This window comes from Periplaneta americana, chromosome 14 (genome assembly GCF_040183065.1).
Source record: "Periplaneta americana isolate PAMFEO1 chromosome 14, P.americana_PAMFEO1_priV1, whole genome shotgun sequence".
In the NCBI taxonomy this organism is placed as follows: Eukaryota; Metazoa; Arthropoda; class Insecta; order Blattodea; family Blattidae; genus Periplaneta; species Periplaneta americana.
This window is the reverse complement of record NC_091130.1, coordinates 151,875,163-151,900,451: the sequence shown is the minus strand read 5'-3', so window position 1 is coordinate 151,900,451 and position 25,289 is coordinate 151,875,163. Positions and strand designations below refer to the sequence as shown.

The following is a 25,289-nucleotide window of genomic DNA, read 5'->3' as shown; positions in this document are numbered from 1 at the left end:
CTAAAAGTAAGTAAAATCAGATTATCTGTCTCTCTGTGTACAATAAAAATAAGAATTGCTACTTAACATATACGCGAAATTTGTCGCTCAATAGTACGAAAACCGCTTGACTTTCGATAGTATATTTTTGAAAATGCACTGTCCTCAGTACCTTGTATAAATAAGGAAAAAATTAGAGTATTAAAAAATTGTGAGGTTTTTCACTGATCGATTTCATATGGAATAGCCCGCATAATTAATTTGGGGAAACTGATTTCATACTTCCTAAGAACTCGGGCATTCTTAAATATGTCCCAGGGCATACTCTACTCTAAAGTTTTACGACTATATAATGCCATGTTGAACTACATTATTTCCCGTATCGATAAATTGCTTTGCGGCGTTGTATAACAACACAGGTCACCGTGTAAGCACTGGAACAACATTTCAAACAGTGCTTTGGGATTAGCTGTAAATGGCCTCTTGAAAGCGTTCAAAACGAGAAGTGAATTCATATTTGAAAAGCAGCGTGTACTAAATCTCTGGAGCCGGATATAAAGAGAATTTATGACCTAATTTTCCCTTTAAACTGTTAACGCTTTAGCAGCTATCTGCGCGGAAAAAATGCGGGCAATGTGAGCGTCAAATGTGGTATGGAGAAAGACCGGGTGCGCGAGAAGTAGCGTCCTTTAGCCTTGTCTAATATTAATACTTACACTAGTTCACATCTTAAGCTACACAGATCTGGATTATTCCATTATTTTTTCGTTAGATTTCTTAATTGTATCGGCACTGTTCCAGATGTAATGAAGTTTACTGTATGCGATCTTCTTTTTAATTGGTTATTTTACGACGTTTTACCAACTTCTGTGGTTATCTAGCGTCTGGTTTAGGTGATAATGCCAGCGAAATGAGTCCAGTGCTGAAAGTTATCCAGCATTTGCTGTTAATGGGTTTGAAGGATTTACAATTCAGAGGATAATTTACAAAGAGGATTATATACATTAAATAAAATATTAAAAGATTTTGGGATGGAAATTTCAGCACAAAAATCAAAAGTAATGGTATTTTTAGGACAAGACCCAGTCAGAAGTAAGATAATACACAATAACCAATGCCTCGAACAAGTACAAAATTTCAGTTATCTGGATTGTGAAATATCTTATCAAGATGAAAAAGATGTGAACAAGAAAATTACCAAATGTACACAAATTCTAGGAATAATAAACAATACATTAAAAGCTAAATTAGTACAAAAATCTACAAGAATAAAAATATATAATACACTAGCATTACCCACCCTTCTATACGGAAGCGAGATTTGGACATTAAAGAAAAAAGACACGAACAGAATCAAAGCAACGGAAAAGAAATTTTTCAGGAGGACAGCAGAATATACTCTTTTAGACCGAAAAAGGAATGAAGAAATTTTAGAACAATTAGAAGTAGAGTCAGTAGAAGAAAAAATCAGCAGATACAAATTCAATTGGCTAGATCATGTAAGAAGAATGGAAAATTCAAGAATCTCAAAAATTATGATGCAGTATAAACCTACAGTAGAGGACATCGTCGACCAGGAAGACCTTTTAGAAGACTGCTAGATGGGCCGAAACAGGTCTACAGAGGCCTAATTCGTGACGGATGATGATGATTATTATTAATTGTCATTATTGAATGTAATTGAGTTACCACTGCCACCGGGAATATGCCCTTTGCAGTGTGAATGAATGAATGAATGAATAAATAAATAAATAAATACATTACATACATATATACATACATTCATGCATACATACATTATTATTATATTCTACTATATCAGCATCTGAAACCTATATTATCATAAAGACTTCACATATCTGGGAATCCCACGAATTTAATGGTGGAATAGGCCTATAGAAAAGATGGAAAATGGGACATATTTAATACTATATACATGGTTAAACTGTACTGTTGACTCTGGGTCTGACGTATATTTAAAATACGTGTTAGTCCTCCTGCAGTGATGATACATTTAATAAATTACACGCAGTATTTGTTTATCTGCTGGAAAATGTCACGCGCCATTTCATTGTTATCGATTAATACGAATGTTTATGCAAAACAACTGCCGTCACATTAATTCCTAACTCTCTGTGGCAGTGATTGTCCTTTTTTATGTTTATAAATGTACGTGGAAAGCATTACATCATGTAAACTGGACGAATAATGTAGAACTGTTGTTTCGAAAGCAGGGAAAGAAAATTTATTACCCAGAGATACTATGACTCGTACTCATTCGTAAATAAATATAAATGTGTTATTCTTATGAGTAGGGACAGTATTCTGCCCCAAGGGGTACAGACTATATAGGTGTGACGTCATATTTGACATGTGGCACAGGTGGTGTGAAGGAACACTTGCATCTTTTATTTGTTCTGCAGTTGACGTTCTATTAATGACTCAAAATTTTATCTTGAAGACTGTTGAAAATGCATTCTACTGATGAAGACTGATACTACAATGACCTTACCTATAATTTAAATTATTTGTTCATTTATGTATTTCATTTATGTTTGCTGGTTCTAGCAGAGTTAAGGCCATAAGGCCTTATCTTTCACTTGAACATTATAAAAATTCATATCAAATATAAATAACATCACTACAGAAAACAATGGAATAATAATAATAATAATAATAATAATAATAATAATAATAATAATAATAATAATAATACTTACAAATGGCTTTAAGGAACAAGGAGGTTCATTGCCGCTCTCACATAAGCCCGCCATTGGTCCCTATCCTGAGTAAGATTAATCTAGTCCCTACCATCATATCTCACCTCCCTCAAATCTATTTTCATATTATCCTCCCACCTGCGTCTCGGTCTCCTCAAAGGTCTTTTCCCTTCAGGTCTTCCAACTAACACTCTATATGCATTTCTAGATTCACCCATACGTGCTACATGCCCAGCCCATCTCAAACGTCTGGATTTAATGTTCCTAATTAGGTTATGTGAAGAAAACAATGCGTGTAGTTCTGTGTTGTGTAACTTTCTCCATTCTCCTGTAACTTCATCCCGCTTAGCCCCAAATATCTTCCTAAGCACCTTATTCTCAAACACTCTTAACCTATGTTCCTCTCTCAAAGTGAGAGTCCAAGTTTCACAACCATATAGAACAACTGGTAATATAACTGTTTTATAAATTCTAACTTTCAGATTTTTTGACAACAGACTGGATGATAAAGGCTTGTCAACCGAATAATAACAGGCATTTCCCATGTTTATTCTGTGTTTAATTTCCTCCCGAGTGTCATTTATATTTGTTACTGTTGCTCCCAGGTATTTGAATTTTTCCACCTCTTCAAAGGATAAATTTCCAATTTTTATATTTCCATTTCGCACAATATTCTCGTCACGAGACATAATCATATACTTTGTCTTTTCGGGATTTACTTCCAAACCTATCTCTTTATTTGCTTCCAGTAAAATTCCCGTGTTTTCCCTAATTGTTTGTGGATTTTCTCCTGACATATTCACGTCATCCGCATAGATTAGCAGCTGATGTAACCCGTTCAATTCCAAACCCTCTCTGTTATCCTGGACATTCCTAATGGCATACTCTAGAGCAAAATTAAAAAGTAAACGTGATACTGCATCTCCTTGCTTTAGCTCACAGTGAATTGGAAAAGCCTGGGTTTAATGTTTCCAATTAAGTTATGTGATGAAAACAATGCTTGCAGTTCCGCGTTGTGTAACTTTCTCCATTTTCCTGTAACTTCATCACTCTTAGCTCCAAATAAGGTGCTTGTTCTCGAACACCCTTAACTTCTGTTCCTCTCTCATAGTGAGAGTCCAAGTTTCACAAACATACAGAACAACCGGAAATATAACTGTTTTTTCATGTGCACCTCTGTACATAGTGTGTTAGACATTGTGCCACTATCATATATTCTGTGACACAGTACATTGAGGGTAGGCCATCAAAGGGAAAACTGAGAGGTAGAACTTAAACTGAAGGGACTCGATCCGGCATCGGAACTGGAATCTGGTGTGGCTAAGTGGATAAAGTGTCAGCGCGTAGAGCTGAAAACCTGGGTACGAGTCCCGGTGCCGGAGAGAATTTTTCTCTGTTCTATCCATCCTTCATTATATGGTAACGCAGAATTCCTGCACAGAAATATCATATGTACTTCGGTACATAATAATAATAATAATACTATCTATTTAAATGCTCTTCCTTTATTTTTGCACCTGCGTCTGGATCCTTGTATAAATTATTAACTTAATTTCTTTCTGACCCTCCAATCTCGGCTCTTATCCTCAAACACATTCTTAGAGATAAACAGGGTGGAAGGTAAGGTAGTACATTAATTGTAAGATGTGAATCCTTAAAATATAACAAACAAAAAAAGTATAATATCATTTTGCTAGTTTTTGCGAGGTTTCTGAAGAAATAGTGCCTTTATGCCGATATTTCGATCTCGAATTTTGCGAATACTGTTTAAAATACGCTGTACGTCCAACTGCACACTAATGCAATGTAAACATCACAACAGCTGATCAGTTGCGAGTACTAGGCGAACTGTCTGCCGTCTCGACAGCGATGCCAGATTTTTAGGCCCGGTTGCAGAAACACCGATCAAAATATGATTGGCAATCAAGGAGGGTTTGATTGGCCATCAGTTCTATTTCTGTTGCAGAAACAACAATCAGTGTTTGATCGGAAATCAGTCTTCCATCAGATTTGATCAACAGATTTTTGCTGGTTAAGTGACCGATCATCGATCAATTAGGCTATTTATGTTGTTTTGTTTATAATGCAGTATTATATAGTAAATAGTTAAAGCGTAACAATATTGTTTTCGACATAATGGATTCTTCTGATGAAGAAATTTTAAATGAAAAAAATGTTATTAAGAATAAGGCGTTTCCGTGATAGACATTAATTGTTTTTATGTATAATGACAGAGAATTTGAGCAAAGATTTAGGTTAAGTAAGGATTCCTGTGTTTTGTTACTTTCAAAAATTGAAACAAATATATGTAGACAGATAAATCGAAACCTTCCACTTTCTCCTATGAACCAAGTTCTAATAATGCTGAGATTTTATGCTGTTGGAATTTTTCAGGCGGTCTTGGGTTATCTTGTTAGGGTCCACAAATCAACTATTTGCCGAGTAGTTAGGAATGTTACGTATGAAATTGCTTTGTTATGGCAGGGTTTCATAAATCCCCAAACTTCAAACAGGGAACGATTTGAAATCCAGAGAGAATTTTCAGCCATGTCAGGATTTCCAAGAATAGCCTAATATTGGTTGTATAGACTGCTCACATCCCCATCCAATCACCTGGTTGAAATGATGCCGAACTTTATCGAAATAGAAAAGGTTTCTTTTCTATGAATATACAGGCAATATGTAGTCTACACCACCATTGAAATTCTGGAATGTTGTAGCCCGTTGGCAGGGTTCTACACATGACAACACATTATTTTTAATGAGTAGGTTACGAGCTCCATTTGTAAACAGAGAGATGGGAAATGGAATTATTTGGGGTTATGGAGGCTATGCATATTCCAATTTCTTGTCTATTCCCCTAGCAAATCCCACAACAGAAGCCCCCTCACGTTTTTTTTTCTTCATTTTCTTTCACTATATTGTAGTCTATATACAAATAGAAACCGCCTGTTTCCTTTCTACAAAAAGGAACAAAACAGCAAAACATTCACTTGTTTTCCTAGTCACCGCCCACCTGATATATTCGTTTCGCGACTTTTAAAGAGCATCAAATTGGCTGTGGTTGCTAAATAGCGCTGTTGTCAAACGTATTTCTTTCTTAAATCAGCAATTAGTAAATTGAGACAAGTTGATTGGAGATTCACGTTTGTGCAACGCAATGAACAATCAAATAAATCAGAATCAACTGATTGGCGATCAGGGACTGATTTGATTTGCGTTTCTGTAACCGGGCCTTAGCCTTCTGTATGTGACTCGACAATGAATGTTTTTTCAATCGATTAATTCGTTAACTGTGAATTTTCTAATTACAAAATACTGCTGCAACGTGAACATAACAAACGTTCTCTTCGTTGTTATACAAGAAATTTAAACCGTATTTTAAACAGTATTCGTAAAATTCGCTATCGAAATGTCGACATAAAAGTATTATTTCTTCAAAAACCTCGCAAAAACGAGCAAAATGGTATCAGACTTTTTTGTTTGTTATATTTTAAGGAATCACATCCTACAATTTATTTATCTATTTATTTATTTCATCAATCATTGTTCTCGTCATGGCGGATTAGATGTATTCCAGTTCTTAATCCGCCATCACTCTCTATACAAATATAACAAAAAATTAATACATTTGAACTTATAAGTATCCTCTGTTTACAATAATAATAATTTATTTATTTATTTATTTATTTATTTATTTATTTATTTATTTATTTATTTAGAATATTAACGTGCAAAAACAACAGCACAAGGCCAATTACAGTTTTGCACGATACAAAACAGAACAAAACAACAAATGATGATGAGCATGAATGATAGAAAATGGCAATGAGATGAAATACAAACAATATAATAGTCTACATCAATCATTGATCAAATAATAATTATAAAATTATAAAATTAGTACAATGAGAATTGAAATAATGGAATGGTCTACATGAATCAATAGACCAAATGCAAGAAATATATGGACAAATAATTATTAAAATTAGATCAGTGAGTTAAAACTCAAAGATATACTACACATTAAATGGATCCAAGTTGAATCCATGCAAATTAGCATATTTAATGTATCTGCAGACCGGAGAGAGTGATTTAGGATTCTTATTATAAAACAATTTATGAAATCTTAAACCATTAGCAGGAATACGAAGACTGATATTGCTTATGAAAGATTCACAATCAATATCACCCTTAATGACTTTGCAAAAAAATAAATAATCAAGATCCTGACGTCTGGTGAACAAACTACCGCAATTGAAATAATTGCATTTAATCTCATAGTTATAATCGGAATTTGGTAAAAATCTATAAGAACACAAGGAAATAAATTTTCTTTGGATATTCTCCAATTTAGCCGAGTCAGTGGAAGTAATGGAGTTCCATGATAATAATAATAATAATAATAATAATAATAATAATAATAATAATAATAATAATAATAATAATAATAATGATAAAAGTAATAATAATAATCAACTAATAAGTATAAACTCCTACTCTCTTAAGAATTATTCTATTACTTCATTGACTACTCTTCGTAGTTTCATATCGTGTGACTACTCAACATTTATAATTCCATCTCCGTTAGAGCTTTGACTTTCTCTTCCCATCTAATTTTAACTCTAAAACAGAAATTTTCCTAATTTATGCAGATTGCTTGCGTTTAGGTGACCATTCATTTTTTATAAGCTTCTATAGCGTTTATTTGTATAAATTACATTCTACAATTAATGTACCACCTAATGTTCCACCCTGTATGTTCAATTGAGATTCTTAATTGTTTGTTTGTTAAACCTTCATGGGTAAGAATATGAACAATTATGCTCTTTACATATACACAAGGACACACACGCACGAACACGCATACTCATATTGAGTTAGGCTATATTTTGAACATACTTCAGTCTTACTGAGAAGGAAAAGTGTTGTGAGGCAAGAAATTTCGGTGAATTTCACATGTACCTATTAGTAAAAATTCAGTAACTTGAGTTACCTTACGTGTTCCATATTAACCATTTGTACTAAACGAGTTGCTTTTACTATTGTTGTGGTTGAGCTCTTCTGGCTCAACATTGTTGTTGTGCACAACTTTGTTGTGGCCGATGCTATCGATCACGGTTAAGTTAGGATTAAATTCTGACACCAAATTATTATGTTGTGGTTGTGCCACTTCTGAACATTACTTTTGTCAAGGTATTTCTGACACCAGTTAATTATTGTTTACGTCAGGATATTTCAGGATGGTAATGGTCGAGCTATTATCTTAATTGGGTACTGCGTATTCAAGAACAGGATCACAGGTTGGATCAGGCTCGAAGAATATCAACTTAATCAAATCAAATAAGTCATTTCACTGGTTATACTATAATATATTGTAAACTTTCTTATATACATGAGATATACATTTAGCTATTCAGCTAAATTATGTAAAGTTGCAGAATGTTTAACAGATCTAGTAAGTTATGTATGCTTCTTGTTACTTTACTTTACTTCACTTTACTTTACTTTACTTAAGGAATAAAAGAGAATCTAGGATATACCTACTTGGTATACCTACTCAGTTACATGAGTTTAAATGAAAACAAAATGGAAAATAAATCATTGATTATATTTGAATGCAATTGATTAAACAGTGAAATAATATGGAAACTTCAGTGCGTTAAATTGCTTACGTAAAGTACAATTAGTCGAGCAAACTTCGTAAAACAATGTAAAATCATTTAAAGTTTTCATCTACAAAGGCGTTTGTTGACTCAGGTGCCATTCGCCTTTGATTCCCGAATAATGAAAATAATATTGTCCATCGAAATATCTCGTGAGGTAGTACCATTCAAAAACCTCGGAATAATCCATTATGTCTTAAATAAATGCGATCAAAATATAACTTTGAAATAAACACGATTCACTGAATTTCAAGCACTGATATTTCCTTATTATATTCTATGTGGTATATTACTCTGACATTAGTAACATTTAATATATCTCTCTCTCGACATTAGTAGCAATTGGTATATGATGAAACGTTATAACTTACAGTACACAAGACGAAAGTAGTGTCGACGATGGCGGACGCCATGGTCCCGGCTTCGATTGCAATGTATTTTACTTTCTTTTTTCTTCGGAATATGTATGATAAAAAAAACTTTCTTGTGTTAAATATTAACGTACTTTGTTAACATGTTTCGACCTATTTTCGGTCATCTTCGGAACTGGTCGTTGTTGGTCTTGGTGCCTCTTGTTTCCTGTATGGTTGCGTTCGTAGTGTAGCGTCAAAGAGTGAATGTGTTTTGAAATTGAGTTGTGTGTTGAGAATATCGTTGGGGTGTGTTTTCGTGTGTCTGTATATTTCATATTGTTCTAGTGTGTTGAGTTTCTGGCTTTTTGGTTGGATGTGCAGTATTTCCATGTCTGTGTTGATGTCTCTGTTGGTGTGGTTGACATATGTGATGTGTTCTGCATATGTGGAGGAGATATTCTCAACACACAACTCAACTTCAAAACACATACACTCTTTGACTCTACACTACGAACGCACCCACACAGGAAACAAGAGGCGCCAAGACCAACAACGACCAGTTCCGAAGATGACTGAAAATAGGTCGAAACATGTTAACAAGGTACGTTAATATTTAACACAAGAAAGTTCTTATCATACATATTCCGAAGTGATACAGTGTTAAAAGTTGTGTAATCAAGGTGTATATTCTTTTTTCTAGTATTGTATTATTTTGATGTTGTTTAGTGTCGATTTTATTATGCTATTATTATTATTATTATTATTATTATTATTATTATTTTTTTTTTTTTGTAATATGTTAGTATTCTGTTCTTTAACTTTTTGTTAAATTTTAACTGCTTGTATACTTTGTGACCTGGTAGAGTGTAAGAGAAGGCCCTATGGCCTTAACTCTGCCAGTATAAATAAAGAATTATTATTATTATTATTATTATTATTATTATTATTATTATTATTATTATTATTAAGGGAACTGGGCAGTGATGCCTGTGCGATTAAAAATTTCAGTACAAAAGTTTAGTGCAATATTTCTAGGCTTTTAGTACTCAGATTAAAATAACAATTTTCATGCTTATATAATCGATCATTCCGAATTCAGGGTATAAAAGACAACTAATTAGTTTCTTATCCAAGTGCAAAAGAAAGGCCCTAACTGATAACCTGTTTTCCCAATTTGCTAAATGTACCTCATTCTTAAGTGCATATTACTAGCTACAATTTTTACTTATATAACTTCTATTTTTTTAAATTATCTACTAATGTATATTGTAAATTCTAAAGCAAAATTTGATTCAATATTTCACCCCTAATGAAATAGAAAAATATTGAACTTTGTTTAACATTCTTTGCATTTTTTTTCAATGCATATATTTTTTTTCTCGTGTTATGTGTGTGATATTCTTAAACTCGTAGGTTACTAAGTAGAACACAGGTTGCAAAAAACACTATAAAATTTTATGTAAACTGATTAAGTAGTTTCAGAGAAAAATGCACTTAAGTTTGAAAAATGTCAACTTATGGAAAACTGCATTTAAAAAAAAGAAGGATGTATGAATTACATGCACCGTCAAATTTCAAGAGGCTATTTAAAGGGATTATCTGCAGAACTACCCCCACAATATTTATATTGTTTTAAAGAGCAAGTTTTGGACTTTTTTTAAAAACACAAAATTAAAAATCGGTTTTTTGAACCCTAATCACTACCTGGTTCCCTTAATATTATTGTTATCATTATTATTATTATTATTATTATTATTATTATTATTATTATTACAACTACGGACTCGGCTAAATTAGAAAATATACAAAGAAAATTTATATCTTTATGTTCATTCAGATTTTTGCTCATTAATTCCGGGTATAGTTATGAGAGAAAATGTGAATATTTTAATTGTCAAAATCTATATGCTAGACGCCATGATCTAGATTATCTGTTCTTTTGTAAAGTCCTCAAAGGTGATATATCCTGTGACTCTTTCTTAAACAATATTACCTTACGTATTCCAACAAACGATATGAGAGCCCACAAACTTTTCTATATTAGAAATTCGAATTTCTTTCACCAGTCTCCAGATGCATTAAAAATGCCAACATGCATGGCTGCGAATTCGATCCCTTCAATGTATAGACTTTGTTTGCTCTTGGCAACGATTTATCATTTATGTATTATTTTAGGCATTATACTCAATTAACATTGTCTCATAGTATTCTTAGTTATCCATTCATCGTCATTATTGTAATTAATTGTAATTATATTTATGTGTAATATTTATTTTTGTTTTATGTTTTTGTTATATTTGTGCTGAACTGTAATTGGCCACTGGCTGTTGTACAGCACATTAAATAAATAAATAAATAAATTATTATTATTGTTTTGAATTTGGTGAGCCATTACTGTAGAAATGTCTTTGCCAGAAATAACATTTCCATTTTTGTAATCTTTGCATTTCTGGATTTTATTTGCAGGTTTAAGACTATAACTGATGTCCAGGATGTCTCTCTGGTCCGAGCCTCAACGTTTGGAAGTACTGTCCCTTCGCGGAGTTACAGAATTTTTTGTAGATGAGGTTATTAAATCAGTTAAACAGGAGAAACTAGAAGATGGCAAGATGTCCATATTTCGTCACAAGGAACAGGGTATCCTATACAAAAATGTCCCTCCTCCAGTAGCCAAAATATTAGCACATGAATGTCTGCAGGAATTGGATGCCCGAAAGAATTTACTTGAGTTTAGGGACGTCCTCAAAGAAATCGTTCAAATTTTTCTGCCTTCACGAATGTCAGAACTACACATTGATTGGCACTGGTCTCACATTGGTGAGATTATTCTCAATGGAAATACAGATTTAAGTGGACTTAAGACATTAGAAGTCTTAAGACAGTCGCGTGCAATTGATTTAAATGCGCGATACACTCTTCAGATCAAGACACTGCTCTTCGAAAACATCACAGACTTGCGTGAATTGACTCTACACGATATTTGTTCTGATGAAATATTATCAATTGTCTGTAAAACCTGCAGAAATATTGAGACTCTGGATGTCACAGGATCTAGAGACGTAACCGATGCAATAATCGAACCACTTGTAGAACTTGAGAATCTAGAGAAGTTGTCGATAAAGTACACCTGTATCACAATTAAAGGAACAGAGTCCATTCTGGGAGGACTCTTAACACGCAAGAGGTACAAACTGACGTCCTTCGCATGTACGCGTCTAAACCAAGACATACTTTTCATGTTGACTCAGTTCCCAAATCTGGAGAGTCTGTCTATTACCTCTGATATCAGTGGAAACATAACGTCGAAATGTTGCAATTTTTCGATAGATCCGATTTCAGGTCGCAATTGTGCTGTCGAATACGACATTTCGCTCCAAAACTTACAGGATTTACAAATTGACGAAGGAAAGTTCGGTAGTTACCCGAGTTTGCTTGATATTTTTGGAAAATATTTAGAGAGATTTGAGATATCAGCTGCATTCGTGGATATCAGTGTTGTAGCCAAACGTTGTCCACTGCTATCCAGTCTTCATTTAAGGACAAACGTTGTAGACATATTCTCTTCAACAGTGTTTGAATGTCCATCTCTTCGAAGCTTGTCGCTAGTCATGGCAAGTAACAAATCACCAACCCCGTTACTGTCGGTGTGTAATAACCTTACATATCTTGAGTTATGTGCCAATCTTACTGAATACATTGATGACCAGCACATCATTTTTCAGAGTAGCGCCTTAGAGAATTTGGAAGTTTTGTGTATTGCGAGCAATGATGACTGTATCTCCAGGAAAGTGGTCAGGAATTTCCAGATGCATTGTACAAATTTACGAAGCATCAAAGTGTTCGGAAAGAACTACCTGGAGCTCAAAGAGAAATTTCGCTCTTATCATGGAGTGGAAGTGTCTTCTAAGCTGTGTTTGAACATTGCCGACGAACTCATTCGAATGGCGCAGATGATCGGTCCGAATTGCCGTTTTAAGGAAGAGTAAGTAGTTAGTGGAAGTAAGAACTATTATTTTTATTAATCTCTCTGAAAATCACATGATATACAGTGTGTCCTGCAGCGGGATGTCCATATGCGTTCCTGGGATTATTTTGAGTGAAAAAATCCTAATCAACTTAGGTCCGAATGCTTCCAGGTTAAAATTCTCAATCAAAATTGTTCAGAGAAAGAGATGTCCATATGCAAAAATGTCCAGTGTAAAATTCCCAAGGAAAAATGTGAAGTCAGAAAAATGTCCAGTTTAATGTCCAAGAAAAAATATATAAAAAATTTTTCACTGTGCCGCATTATAACCGTTTCTAAGCAAGTTAGTGTAAGACTGAGATATCTGTTACAAGCTGTAACTAATATAACACCTCAAATAATTTCATTGCAAAAAAAATTCTAATCAACATAGGTCCGAATGCTTCCAGGTTAAAATTCTCATTCCAAATTGTTCAGAGAAGAAGATGTCCATATGCAAAAATGTCCAGTGTAAAATTCCCAAGGAAAAATGTGAAGTCAGAAAAATGTCCACTGTTTAATGTCCAAGAAAAAATATATAAACAATTTTTCACTGTGCCGCATTATAACCGTTTCTAAGCAAGTTAGTGTAAGACTGAGATATCTGTTACAAGCTGTAACTAATATAACACCTCAAATAATTTCATTGCAAAAAAAAAATTCTAATCAACATAGGTCCGAATGCTTCCAGGTTAAAATTCTCAATCAAAATTGTTCAGAGAAGAAGATGTCCATATGCAAAAATGTCCAGTGTAAAATTCCCAAGGAAAAATGTGAAGTCAGAAAAATGTCCACTGTTTAATGTCCAAGAAAAAATATGTAAAAAATTGTTCACTGTGCCGCATTATAACCGTTTCTAAGCAAGTTAGTGTAAGACTGAGATATCTGTTACAAGCTGTAACTAATATAACACCTCAAATAATTTCATTGCAAAAAAAATTCTAATCAACATAGGTCCGAATGCTTCCAGGTTAAAATTCTCATTCCAAATTGTTCAGAGAAGAAGATGTCCATATGCAAAAATGTCCAGTGTAAAATTCCCAAGGAAAAATGTGAAGTCAGAAAAATGTCCACTGTTTAATGTCCAAGAAAAAATATGTAAAAAATTGTTCACTGTGCCGCATTATAACCGTTTCTAAGCAAGTTAGTGTAAGACTGAGATATCTGTTACAAGCTGTAACTAATATAACACCTCAAATAATTTCATTGCAAAAAAAAATTCTAATCAACATAGGTCCGAATGCTTCCAGGTTAAAATTCTCATTCCAAATTGTTCAGAGAAGAAGATGTCCATATGCAAAAATGTCCAGTGTAAAATTCCCAAGGAAAAATGTGAAGTCAGAAAAATGTCCACTGTTTAATGTCCAAGAAAAAATATATAAACAATTTTTCACTGTGCCGCATTATAACCGTTTCTAAGCAAGTTAGTGTAAGACTGAGATATCTGTTACAAGCTGTAACTAATATAACACCTCAAATAATTTCATTGCAAAAAAAAATTCTAATCAACATAGGTCCGAATGCTTCCAGGTTAAAATTCTCATTCCAAATTGTTCAGAGAAGAAGATGTCCATATGCAAAAATGTCCAGTGTAAAATTCCCAAGGAAAAATGTGAAGTCAGAAAAATGTCCACTGTTTAATGTCCAAGAAAAAATATGTAAAAAATTGTTCACTGTGCCGCATTATAACCGTTTCTAAGCAAGTTAGTGTAAGACTGAGATATCTGTTACAAGCTGTAACTAATATAACACCTCAAATAATTTCATTGCAAAAAAAAATTCTAATCAACATAGGTCCGAATGCTTCCAGGTTAAAATTCTCATTCCAAATTGTTCAGAGAAGAAGATGTCCATATGCAAAAATGTCCAGTGTAAAATTCCCAAGGAAAAATGTGAAGTCAAAAAAATGTCCAGTTTAATGTCCAAGAAAAAATATATAAACAATTTTTCACTGTGCCGCATTATAACCGTTTCTAAGCAAGTTAGTGTAAGACTGAGATATCTGTTACAAGCTGTAACTAATATAACACCTCAAATAATTTCATTGCAAAAAAAATTCTAATCAACATAGGTCCGAATGCTTCCAGGTTAAAATTCTCATTCCAAATTGTTCAGAGAAGAAGATGTCCATATGCAAAAATGTCCAGTGTAAAATTCCCAAGGAAAAATGTGAAGTCAGAAAAATGTCCACTGTTTAATGTCCAAGAAAAAATATGTAAAAAATTGTTCACTGTGCCGCATTATAACCGTTTCTAAGCAAGTTAGTGTAAGACTGAGATATCTGTTACAAGCTGTAACTAATATAACACCTCAAATAATTTCATTGCAAAAAAAAATTCTAATCAACATAGGTCCGAATGCTTCCAGGTTAAAATTCTCATTCCAAATTGTTCAGAGAAGAAGATGTCCATATGCAAAAATGTCCAGTGTAAAATTCCCAAGGAAAAATGTGAAGTCAGAAAAATGTCCACTGTTTAATGTCCAAGAAAAAATATGTAAAAAATTGTTCACTGTGCCGCATTATAACCGTTTCTAAGCAAGTTAGTGTAAGACTGAGATATCTGTTACAAGCTGTAACTAATATAACACCTCAAATAATTTCATTGCAAAAAAAAATTCTAATCAACATAGATCCGAATGCTTCCAGGTTAAAATTCTCATTCCAAATTGTTCAGAGAAGAAGATGTCCATATGCAAAAATGTCCAGTGTAAAATTCCCAAGGAAAAATGTGAAGTCAGAAAAATGTCCACTGTTTAATGTCCAAGAAAAAATATATAAACAATTTTTCACTGTGCCGCATTATAACCGTTTCTAAGCAAGTTAGTGTAAGACTGAGATATCTGTTACAAGCTGTAACTAATATAACACCTCAAATAATTTCATTGCAAAAAAAAATTCTAATCAACATAGGTCCGAATGCTTCCAGGTTAAAATTCTCATTCCAAATTGTTCAGAGAAGAAGATGTCCATATGCAAAAATGTCCAGTGTAAAATTCCCAAGGAAAAATGTGAAGTCAAAAAAATGTCCAGTTTAATGTCCAAGAAAAAATATATAAACAATTTTTCACTGTGCCGCATTATAACCGTTTCTAAGCAAGTTAGTGTAAGACTGAGATATCTGTTACAAGCTGTAACTAATATAACACCTCAAATAATTTCATTGCAAAAAAAAATTCTAATCAACATAGGTCCGAATGCTTCCAGGTTAAAATTCTCAATCAAAATTGTTCAGAGAAAGAGATGTCCATATGCAAAAATGTCCAGTGTAAAATTCCCAAGGAAAAATGTGAAGTCAGAAAAATGTCCAGTTTAATGTCCAAGAAAAAATATATAAAAAATTTTTCACTGTGCCGCATTATAACCGTTTCTAAGCAAGTTAGTGTAAGACTGAGATATCTGTTACAAGCTGTAACTAATATAACACCTCAAATAATTTCATTGCAAAAAAAAATTCTAATCAACATAGGTCCGAATGCTTCCAGGTTAAAATTCTCAATCAAAATTGTTCAGAGAAGAAGATGTCCATATGCAAAAATGTCCAGTGTAAAATTCCCAAGGAAAAATGTGAAGTCAGAAAAATGTCCACTGTTTAATGTCCAAGAAAAAATATGTAAAAAATTGTTCACTGTGCCGCATTATAACCGTTTCTAAGCAAGTTAGTGTAAGACTGAGATATCTGTTACAAGCTGTAACTAATATAACACCTCAAATAATTTCATTGCAAAAAAAATTCTAATCAACATAGGTCCGAATGCTTCCAGGTTAAAATTCTCATTCCAAATTGTTCAGAGAAGAAGATGTCCATATGCAAAAATGTCCAGTGTAAAATTCCCAAGGAAAAATGTGAAGTCAGAAAAATGTCCACTGTTTAATGTCCAAGAAAAAATATGTAAAAAATTGTTCACTGTGCCGCATTATAACCGTTTCTAAGCAAGTTAGTGTAAGACTGAGATATCTGTTACAAGCTGTAACTAATATAACACCTCAAATAATTTCATTGCAAAAAAAAATTCTAATCAACATAGGTCCGAATGCTTCCAGGTTAAAATTCTCATTCCAAATTGTTCAGAGAAGAAGATGTCCATATGCAAAAATGTCCAGTGTAAAATTCCCAAGGAAAAATGTGAAGTCAGAAAAATGTCCACTGTTTAATGTCCAAGAAAAAATATATAAACAATTTTTCACTGTGCCGCATTATAACCGTTTCTAAGCAAGTTAGTGTAAGACTGAGATATCTGTTACAAGCTGTAACTAATATAACACCTCAAATAATTTCATTGCAAAAAAAAATTCTAATCAACATAGGTCCGAATGCTTCCAGGTTAAAATTCTCATTCCAAATTGTTCAGAGAAGAAGATGTCCATATGCAAAAATGTCCAGTGTAAAATTCCCAAGGAAAAATGTGAAGTCAGAAAAATGTCCACTGTTTAATGTCCAAGAAAAAATATGTAAAAAATTGTTCACTGTGCCGCATTATAACCGTTTCTAAGCAAGTTAGTGTAAGACTGAGATATCTGTTACAAGCTGTAACTAATATAACACCTCAAATAATTTCATTGCAAAAAAAAATTCTAATCAACATAGGTCCGAATGCTTCCAGGTTAAAATTCTCAATCAAAATTGTTCAGAGAAAGAGATGTCCATATGCAAAAATGTCCAGTGTAAAATTCCCAAGGAAAAATGTGAAGTCAAAAAAATGTCCAGTTTAATGTCCAAGAAAAAATATATAAAAAATTTTTCACTGTGCCGCATTATAACCGTTTCTAAGCAAGTTAGTGTAAGACTGAGATATCTGTTACAAGCTGTAACTAATATAACACCTCAAATAATTTCATTGCAAAAAAAAAATTCTAATCAACATAGGTCCGAATGCTTCCAGGTTAAAATTCTCAATCAAAATTGTTCAGAGAAGAAGATGTCCATATGCAAAAATGTCCAGTGTAAAATTCCCAAGGAAAAATGTGAAGTCAGAAAAATGTCCACTGTTTAATGTCCAAGAAAAAATATGTAAAAAATTGTTCACTGTGCCGCATTATAACCGTTTCTAAGCAAGTTAGTGTAAGACTGAGATATCTGTTACAAGCTGTAACTAATATAACACCTCAAATAATTTCATTGCAAAAAAAATTCTAATCAACATAGGTCCGAATGCTTCCAGGTTAAAATTCTCATTCCAAATTGTTCAGAGAAGAAGATGTCCATATGCAAAAATGTCCAGTGTAAAATTCCCAAGGAAAAATGTGAAGTCAGAAAAATGTCCACTGTTTAATGTCCAAGAAAAAATATGTAAAAAATTGTTCACTGTGCCGCATTATAACCGTTTCTAAGCAAGTTAGTGTAAGACTGAGATATCTGTTACAAGCTGTAACTAATATAACACCTCAAATAATTTCATTGCAAAAAAAAATTCTAATCAACATAGGTCCGAATGCTTCCAGGTTAAAATTCTCATTCCAAATTGTTCAGAGAAGAAGATGTCCATATGCAAAAATGTCCAGTGTAAAATTCCCAAGGAAAAATGTGAAGTCAGAAAAATGTCCACTGTTTAATGTCCAAGAAAAAATATATAAACAATTTTTCACTGTGCCGCATTATAACCGTTTCTAAGCAAGTTAGTGTAAGACTGAGATATCTGTTACAAGCTGTAACTAATATAACACCTCAAATAATTTCATTGCAAAAAAAAATTCTAATCAACATAGGTCCGAATGCTTCCAGGTTAAAATTCTCATTCCAAATTGTTCAGAGAAGAAGATGTCCATATGCAAAAATGTCCAGTGTAAAATTCCCAAGGAAAAATGTGAAGTCAGAAAAATGTCCACTGTTTAATGTCCAAGAAAAAATATGTAAAAAATTGTTCACTGTGCCGCATTATAACCGTTTCTAAGCAAGTTAGTGTAAGACTGAGATATCTGTTACAAGCTGTAACTAATATAACACCTCAAATAATTTCATTGCAAAAAAAAATTCTAATCAACATAGGTCCGAATGCTTCCAGGTTAAAATTCTCATTCCAAATTGTTCAGAGAAGAAGATGTCCATATGCAAAAATGTCCAGTGTAAAATTCCCAAGGAAAAATGTGAAGTCAAAAAAATGTCCAGTTTAATGTCCAAGAAAAAATATATAAACAATTTTTCACTGTGCCGCATTATAACCGTTTCTAAGCAAGTTAGTGTAAGACTGAGATATCTGTTACAAGCTGTAACTAATATAACACCTCAAATAATTTCATTGCAAAAAAAATTCTAATCAACATAGGTCCGAATGCTTCCAGGTTAAAATTCTCATTCCAAATTGTTCAGAGAAGAAGATGTCCATATGCAAAAATGTCCAGTGTAAAATTCCCAAGGAAAAATGTGAAGTCAGAAAAATGTCCACTGTTTAATGTCCAAGAAAAAATATGTAAAAAATTGTTCACTGTGCCGCATTATAACCGTTTCTAAGCAAGTTAGTGTAAGACTGAGATATCTGTTACAAGCTGTAACTAATATAACACCTCAAATAATTTCATTGCAAAAAAAAATTCTAATCAACATAGGTCCGAATGCTTCCAGGTTAAAATTCTCATTCCAAATTGTTCAGAGAAGAAGATGTCCATATGCAAAAATGTCCAGTGTAAAATTCCCAAGGAAAAATGTGAAGTCAGAAAAATGTCCACTGTTTAATGTCCAAGAAAAAATATGTAAAAAATTGTTCACTGTGCCGCATTATAACCGTTTCTAAGCAAGTTAGTGTAAGACTGAGATATCTGTTACAAGCTGTAACTAATATAACACCTCAAATAATTTCATTGCAAAAAAAAATTCTAATCAACATAGATCCGAATGCTTCCAGGTTAAAATTCTCATTCCAAATTGTTCAGAGAAGAAGATGTCCATATGCAAAAATGTCCAGTGTAAAATTCCCAAGGAAAAATGTGAAGTCAGAAAAATGTCCACTGTTTAATGTCCAAGAAAAAATATATAAACAATTTTTCACTGTGCCGCATTATAACCGTTTCTAAGCAAGTTAGTGTAAGACTGAGATATCTGTTACAAGCTGTAACTAATATAACACCTCAAATAATTTCATTGCAAAAAAAAATTCTAATCAACATAGGTCCGAATGCTTCCAGGTTAAAATTCTCATTCCAAATTGTTCAGAGAAGAAGATGTCCATATGCAAAAATGTCCAGTGTAAAATTCCCAAGGAAAAATGTGAAGTCAAAAAAATGTCCAGTTTAATGTCCAAGAAAAAATATATAAACAATTTTTCACTGTGCCGCATTATAACCGTTTCTAAGCAAGTTAGTGTAAGACTGAGATATCTGTTACAAGCTGTAACTAATATAACACCTCAAATAATTTCATTGCAAAAAAAAATTCTAATCAACATAGGTCCGAATGCTTCCAGGTTAAAATTCTCAATCAAAATTGTTCAGAGAAAGAGATGTCCATATGCAAAAATGTCCAGTGTAAAATTCCCAAGGAAAAATGTGAAGTCAGAAAAATGTCCAGTTTAATGTCCAAGAAAAAATATATAAAAAATTTTTCACTGTGCCGCATTATAACCGTTTCTAAGCAAGTTAGTGTAAGACTGAGATATCTGTTACAAGCTGTAACTAATATAACACCTCAAATAATTTCATTGCAAAAAAAAATTCTAATCAACATAGGTCCGAATGCTTCCAGGTTAAAATTCTCAATCAAAATTGTTCAGAGAAGAAGATGTCCATATGCAAAAATGTCCAGTGTAAAATTCCCAAGGAAAAATGTGAAGTCAGAAAAATGTCCACTGTTTAATGTCCAAGAAAAAATATGTAAAAAATTGTTCACTGTGCCGCATTATAACCGTTTCTAAGCAAGTTAGTGTAAGACTGAGATATCTGTTACAAGCTGTAACTAATATAACACCTCAAATAATTTCATTGCAAAAAAAATTCTAATCAACATAGGTCCGAATGCTTCCAGGTTAAAATTCTCATTCCAAATTGTTCAGAGAAGAAGATGTCCATATGCAAAAATGTCCAGTGTAAAATTCCCAAGGAAAAATGTGAAGTCAGAAAAATGTCCACTGTTTAATGTCCAAGAAAAAATATGTAAAAAATTGTTCACTGTGCCGCATTATAACCGTTTCTAAGCAAGTTAGTGTAAGACTGAGATATCTGTTACAAGCTGTAACTAATATAACACCTCAAATAATTTCATTGCAAAAAAAAATTCTAATCAACATAGGTCCGAATGCTTCCAGGTTAAAATTCTCATTCCAAATTGTTCAGAGAAGAAGATGTCCATATGCAAAAATGTCCAGTGTAAAATTCCCAAGGAAAAATGTGAAGTCAGAAAAATGTCCACTGTTTAATGTCCAAGAAAAAATATATAAACAATTTTTCACTGTGCCGCATTATAACCGTTTCTAAGCAAGTTAGTGTAAGACTGAGATATCTGTTACAAGCTGTAACTAATATAACACCTCAAATAATTTCATTGCAAAAAAAAATTCTAATCAACATAGGTCCGAATGCTTCCAGGTTAAAATTCTCATTCCAAATTGTTCAGAGAAGAAGATGTCCATATGCAAAAATGTCCAGTGTAAAATTCCCAAGGAAAAATGTGAAGTCAGAAAAATGTCCACTGTTTAATGTCCAAGAAAAAATATGTAAAAAATTGTTCACTGTGCCGCATTATAACCGTTTCTAAGCAAGTTAGTGTAAGACTGAGATATCTGTTACAAGCTGTAACTAATATAACACCTCAAATAATTTCATTGCAAAAAAAAATTCTAATCAACATAGGTCCGAATGCTTCCAGGTTAAAATTCTCAATCAAAATTGTTCAGAGAAAGAGATGTCCATATGCAAAAATGTCCAGTGTAAAATTCCCAAGGAAAAATGTGAAGTCAAAAAAATGTCCAGTTTAATGTCCAAGAAAAAATATATAAAAAATTTTTCACTGTGCCGCATTATAACCGTTTCTAAGCAAGTTAGTGTAAGACTGAGATATCTGTTACAAGCTGTAACTAATATAACACCTCAAATAATTTCATTGCAAAAAAAAAATTCTAATCAACATAGGTCCGAATGCTTCCAGGTTAAAATTCTCATTCCAAATTGTTCAGAGAAGAAGATGTCCATATGCAAAAATGTCCAGTGTAAAATTCCCAAGGAAAAATGTGAAGTCAGAAAAATGTCCAGTTTAATGTCCAAGAAAAAATATATAAAAAATTTTTCACTGTGCCGCATTATAACCGTTTCTAAGCAAGTTAGTGTAAGACTGAGATATCTGTTACAAGCTGTAACTAATATAACACCTCAAATAATTTCATTGCAAAAAAAAATTCTAATCAACATAGGTCCGAATGCTTCCAGGTTAAAATTCTCATTCCAAATTGTTCAGAGAAGAAGATGTCCATATGCAAAAATGTCCAGTGTAAAATTCCCAAGGAAAAATGTGAAGTCAGAAAAATGTCCACTGTTTAATGTCCAAGAAAAAATATATAAACAATTTTTCACTGTGCCGCATTATAACCGTTTCTAAGCAAGTTAGTGTAACACTGAGATATCTGTTACAAGCTGTAACTAATATAACACCTCAAATAATTTCATTGCAAAAAAAAATTCTAATCAACATAGGTCCGAATGCTTCCAGGTTAAAATTCTCATTCCAAATTGTTCAGAGAAGAAGATGTCCATATGCAAAAATGTCCAGTGTAAAATTCCCAAGGAAAAATGTCTAGTCAGAAAAAGTCCACTGTTTAATGTCCAAGAAAAAATATATAAAAAATTTTTCACTGTGCCGCATTATAACCGTTTCTAAGCAAGTTAGTGTAAGACTGAGATATCTGTTACAAGCTGTAACTAATATAACACCTCAAATAATTTCATTGCAAAAAAAAATTCTAATCAACATAGGTCCGAATGCTTCCAGGTTAAAATTCTCATTCCAAATTGTTCAGAGAAGAAGATGTCCATATGCAAAAATGTCCAGTGTAAAATTCCCAAGGAAAAATGTGAAGTCAGAAAAATGTCCACTGTTTAATGTCCAAGAAAAAATATATAAACAATTTTTCACTGTGCCGCATTATAACCGTTTCTAAGCAAGTTAGTGTAAGACTGAGATATCTGTTACAAGCTGTAACTAATATAACACCTCAAATAATTTCATTGCAAAAAAAAATTCTAATCAACATAGGTCCGAATGCTTCCAGGTTAAAATTCTCATTCCAAATTGTTCAGAGAAGAAGATGTCCATATGCAAAAATGTCCAGTGTAAAATTCCCAAGGAAAAATGTGAAGTCAGAAAAATGTCCACTGTTTAATGTCCAAGAAAAAATATGTAAAAAATTGTTCACTGTGCCGCATTATAACCGTTTCTAAGCAAGTTAGTGTAAGACTGAGATATCTGTTACAAGCTGTAACTAATATAACACCTCAAATAATTTCATTGCAAAAAAAAATTCTAATCAACATAGGTCCGAATGCTTCCAGGTTAAAATTCTCATTCCAAATTGTTCAGAGAAGAAGATGTCCATATGCAAAAATGTCCAGTGTAAAATTCCCAAGGAAAAATGTGAAGTCAGAAAAATGTCCACTGTTTAATGTCCAAGAAAAAATATATAAAAAATTTTTCACTGTGCCGCATTATAACCGTTTCTAAGCAAGTTAGTGTAAGACTGAGATATCTGTTACAAGCTGTAACTAATATAACACCTCAAATAATTTCATTGCAAAAAAAAATTCTAATCAACATAGGTCCGAATGCTTCCAGGTTAAAATTCTCATTCCAAATTGTTCAGAGAAGAAGATGTCCATATGCAAAAATGTCCAGTGTAAAATTCCCAAGGAAAAATGTGAAGTCAGAAAAATGTCCACTGTTTAATGTCCAAGAAAAAATATGTAAAAAATTGTTCACTGTGCCGCATTATAACCGTTTCTAAGCAAGTTAGTGTAAGACTGAGATATCTGTTACAAGCTGTAACTAATATAACACCTCAAATAATTTCATTGCAAAAAAAAATTCTAATCAACATAGGTCCGAATGCTTCCAGGTTAAAATTCTCAATCAAAATTGTTCAGAGAAGAAGATGTCCATATGCAAAAATGTCCAGTGTAAAATTCCCAAGGAAAAATGTGAAGTCAGAAAAATGTCCAGTTTAATGTCCAAGAAAAAATATATAAAAAATTTTTCACTGTGCCGCATTATAACCGTTTCTAAGCAAGTTAGTGTAAGACTGAGATATCTGTTACAAGCTGTAACTAATATAACACCTCAAATAATTTCATTGCAAAAAAAAATTCTAATCAACATAGGTCCGAATGCTTCCAGGTTAAAATTCTCATTCCAAATTGTTCAGAGAAGAAGATGTCCATATGCAAAAATGTCCAGTGTAAAATTCCCAAGGAAAAATGTGAAGTCAGAAAAATGTCCACTGTTTAATGTCCAAGAAAAAATATATAAACAATTTTTCACTGTGCCGCATTATAACCGTTTCTAAGCAAGTTAGTGTAAGACTGAGATATCTGTTACAAGCTGTAACTAATATAACACCTCAAATAATTTCATTGCAAAAAAAAATTCTAATCAACATAGGTCCGAATGCTTCCAGGTTAAAATTCTCATTCCAAATTGTTCAGAGAAGAAGATGTCCATATGCAAAAATGTCCAGTGTAAAATTCCCAAGGAAAAATGTGAAGTCAGAAAAATGTCCACTGTTTAATGTCCAAGAAAAAATATATAAACAATTTTTCACTGTGCCGCATTATAACCGTTTCTAAGCAAGTTAGTGTAAGACTGAGATATCTGTTACAAGCTGTAACTAATATAACACCTCAAATAATTTCATTGCAAAAAAAAATTCTAATCAACATAGGTCCGAATGCTTCCAGGTTAAAATTCTCATTCCAAATTGTTCAGAGAAGAAGATGTCCATATGCAAAAATGTCCAGTGTAAAATTCCCAAGGAAAAATGTGAAGTCAGAAAAATGTCCACTGTTTAATGTCCAAGAAAAAATATGTAAAAAATTGTTCACTGTGCCGCATTATAACCGTTTCTAAGCAAGTTAGTGTAAGACTGAGATATCTGTTACAAGCTGTAACTAATATAACACCTCAAATAATTTCATTGCAAAAAAAAATTCTAATCAACATAGGTCCGAATGCTTCCAGGTTAAAATTCTCATTCCAAATTGTTCAGAGAAGAAGATGTCCATATGCAAAAATGTCCAGTGTAAAATTCCCAAGGAAAAATGTGAAGTCAGAAAAATGTCCACTGTTTAATGTCCAAGAAAAAATATGTAAAAAATTGTTCACTGTGCCGCATTATAACCGTTTCTAAGCAAGTTAGTGTAAGACTGAGATATCTGTTACAAGCTGTAACTAATATAACACCTCAAATAATTTCATTGCAAAAAAAAATTCTAATCAACATAGGTCCGAATGCTTCCAGGTTAAAATTCTCATTCCAAATTGTTCAGAGAAGAAGATGTCCATATGCAAAAATGTCCAGTGTAAAATTCCCAAGGAAAAATGTGAAGTCAGAAAAATGTCCACTGTTTAATGTCCAAGAAAAAATATGTAAAAAATTGTTC

At 32.7% G+C, this 25,289-nt stretch overlaps 1 protein-coding gene across 1 annotated transcript in view; it reads left to right on the top strand.

Annotated features, from left to right (window-relative positions):
- Positions 1-25,289, top strand: part of LOC138713861 (uncharacterized) — a 63,533-nt gene that overhangs the window by 26,012 nt on the left and 12,232 nt on the right. The window contains exon 2 of the mRNA XM_069846325.1: positions 11,185-12,700. Coding sequence (XP_069702426.1) covers positions 11,202-12,700 — 1,499 coding nt within the window. The 5' untranslated portion in view covers positions 11,185-11,201. The remainder of the gene's footprint in view (positions 1-11,184; positions 12,701-25,289) is intronic.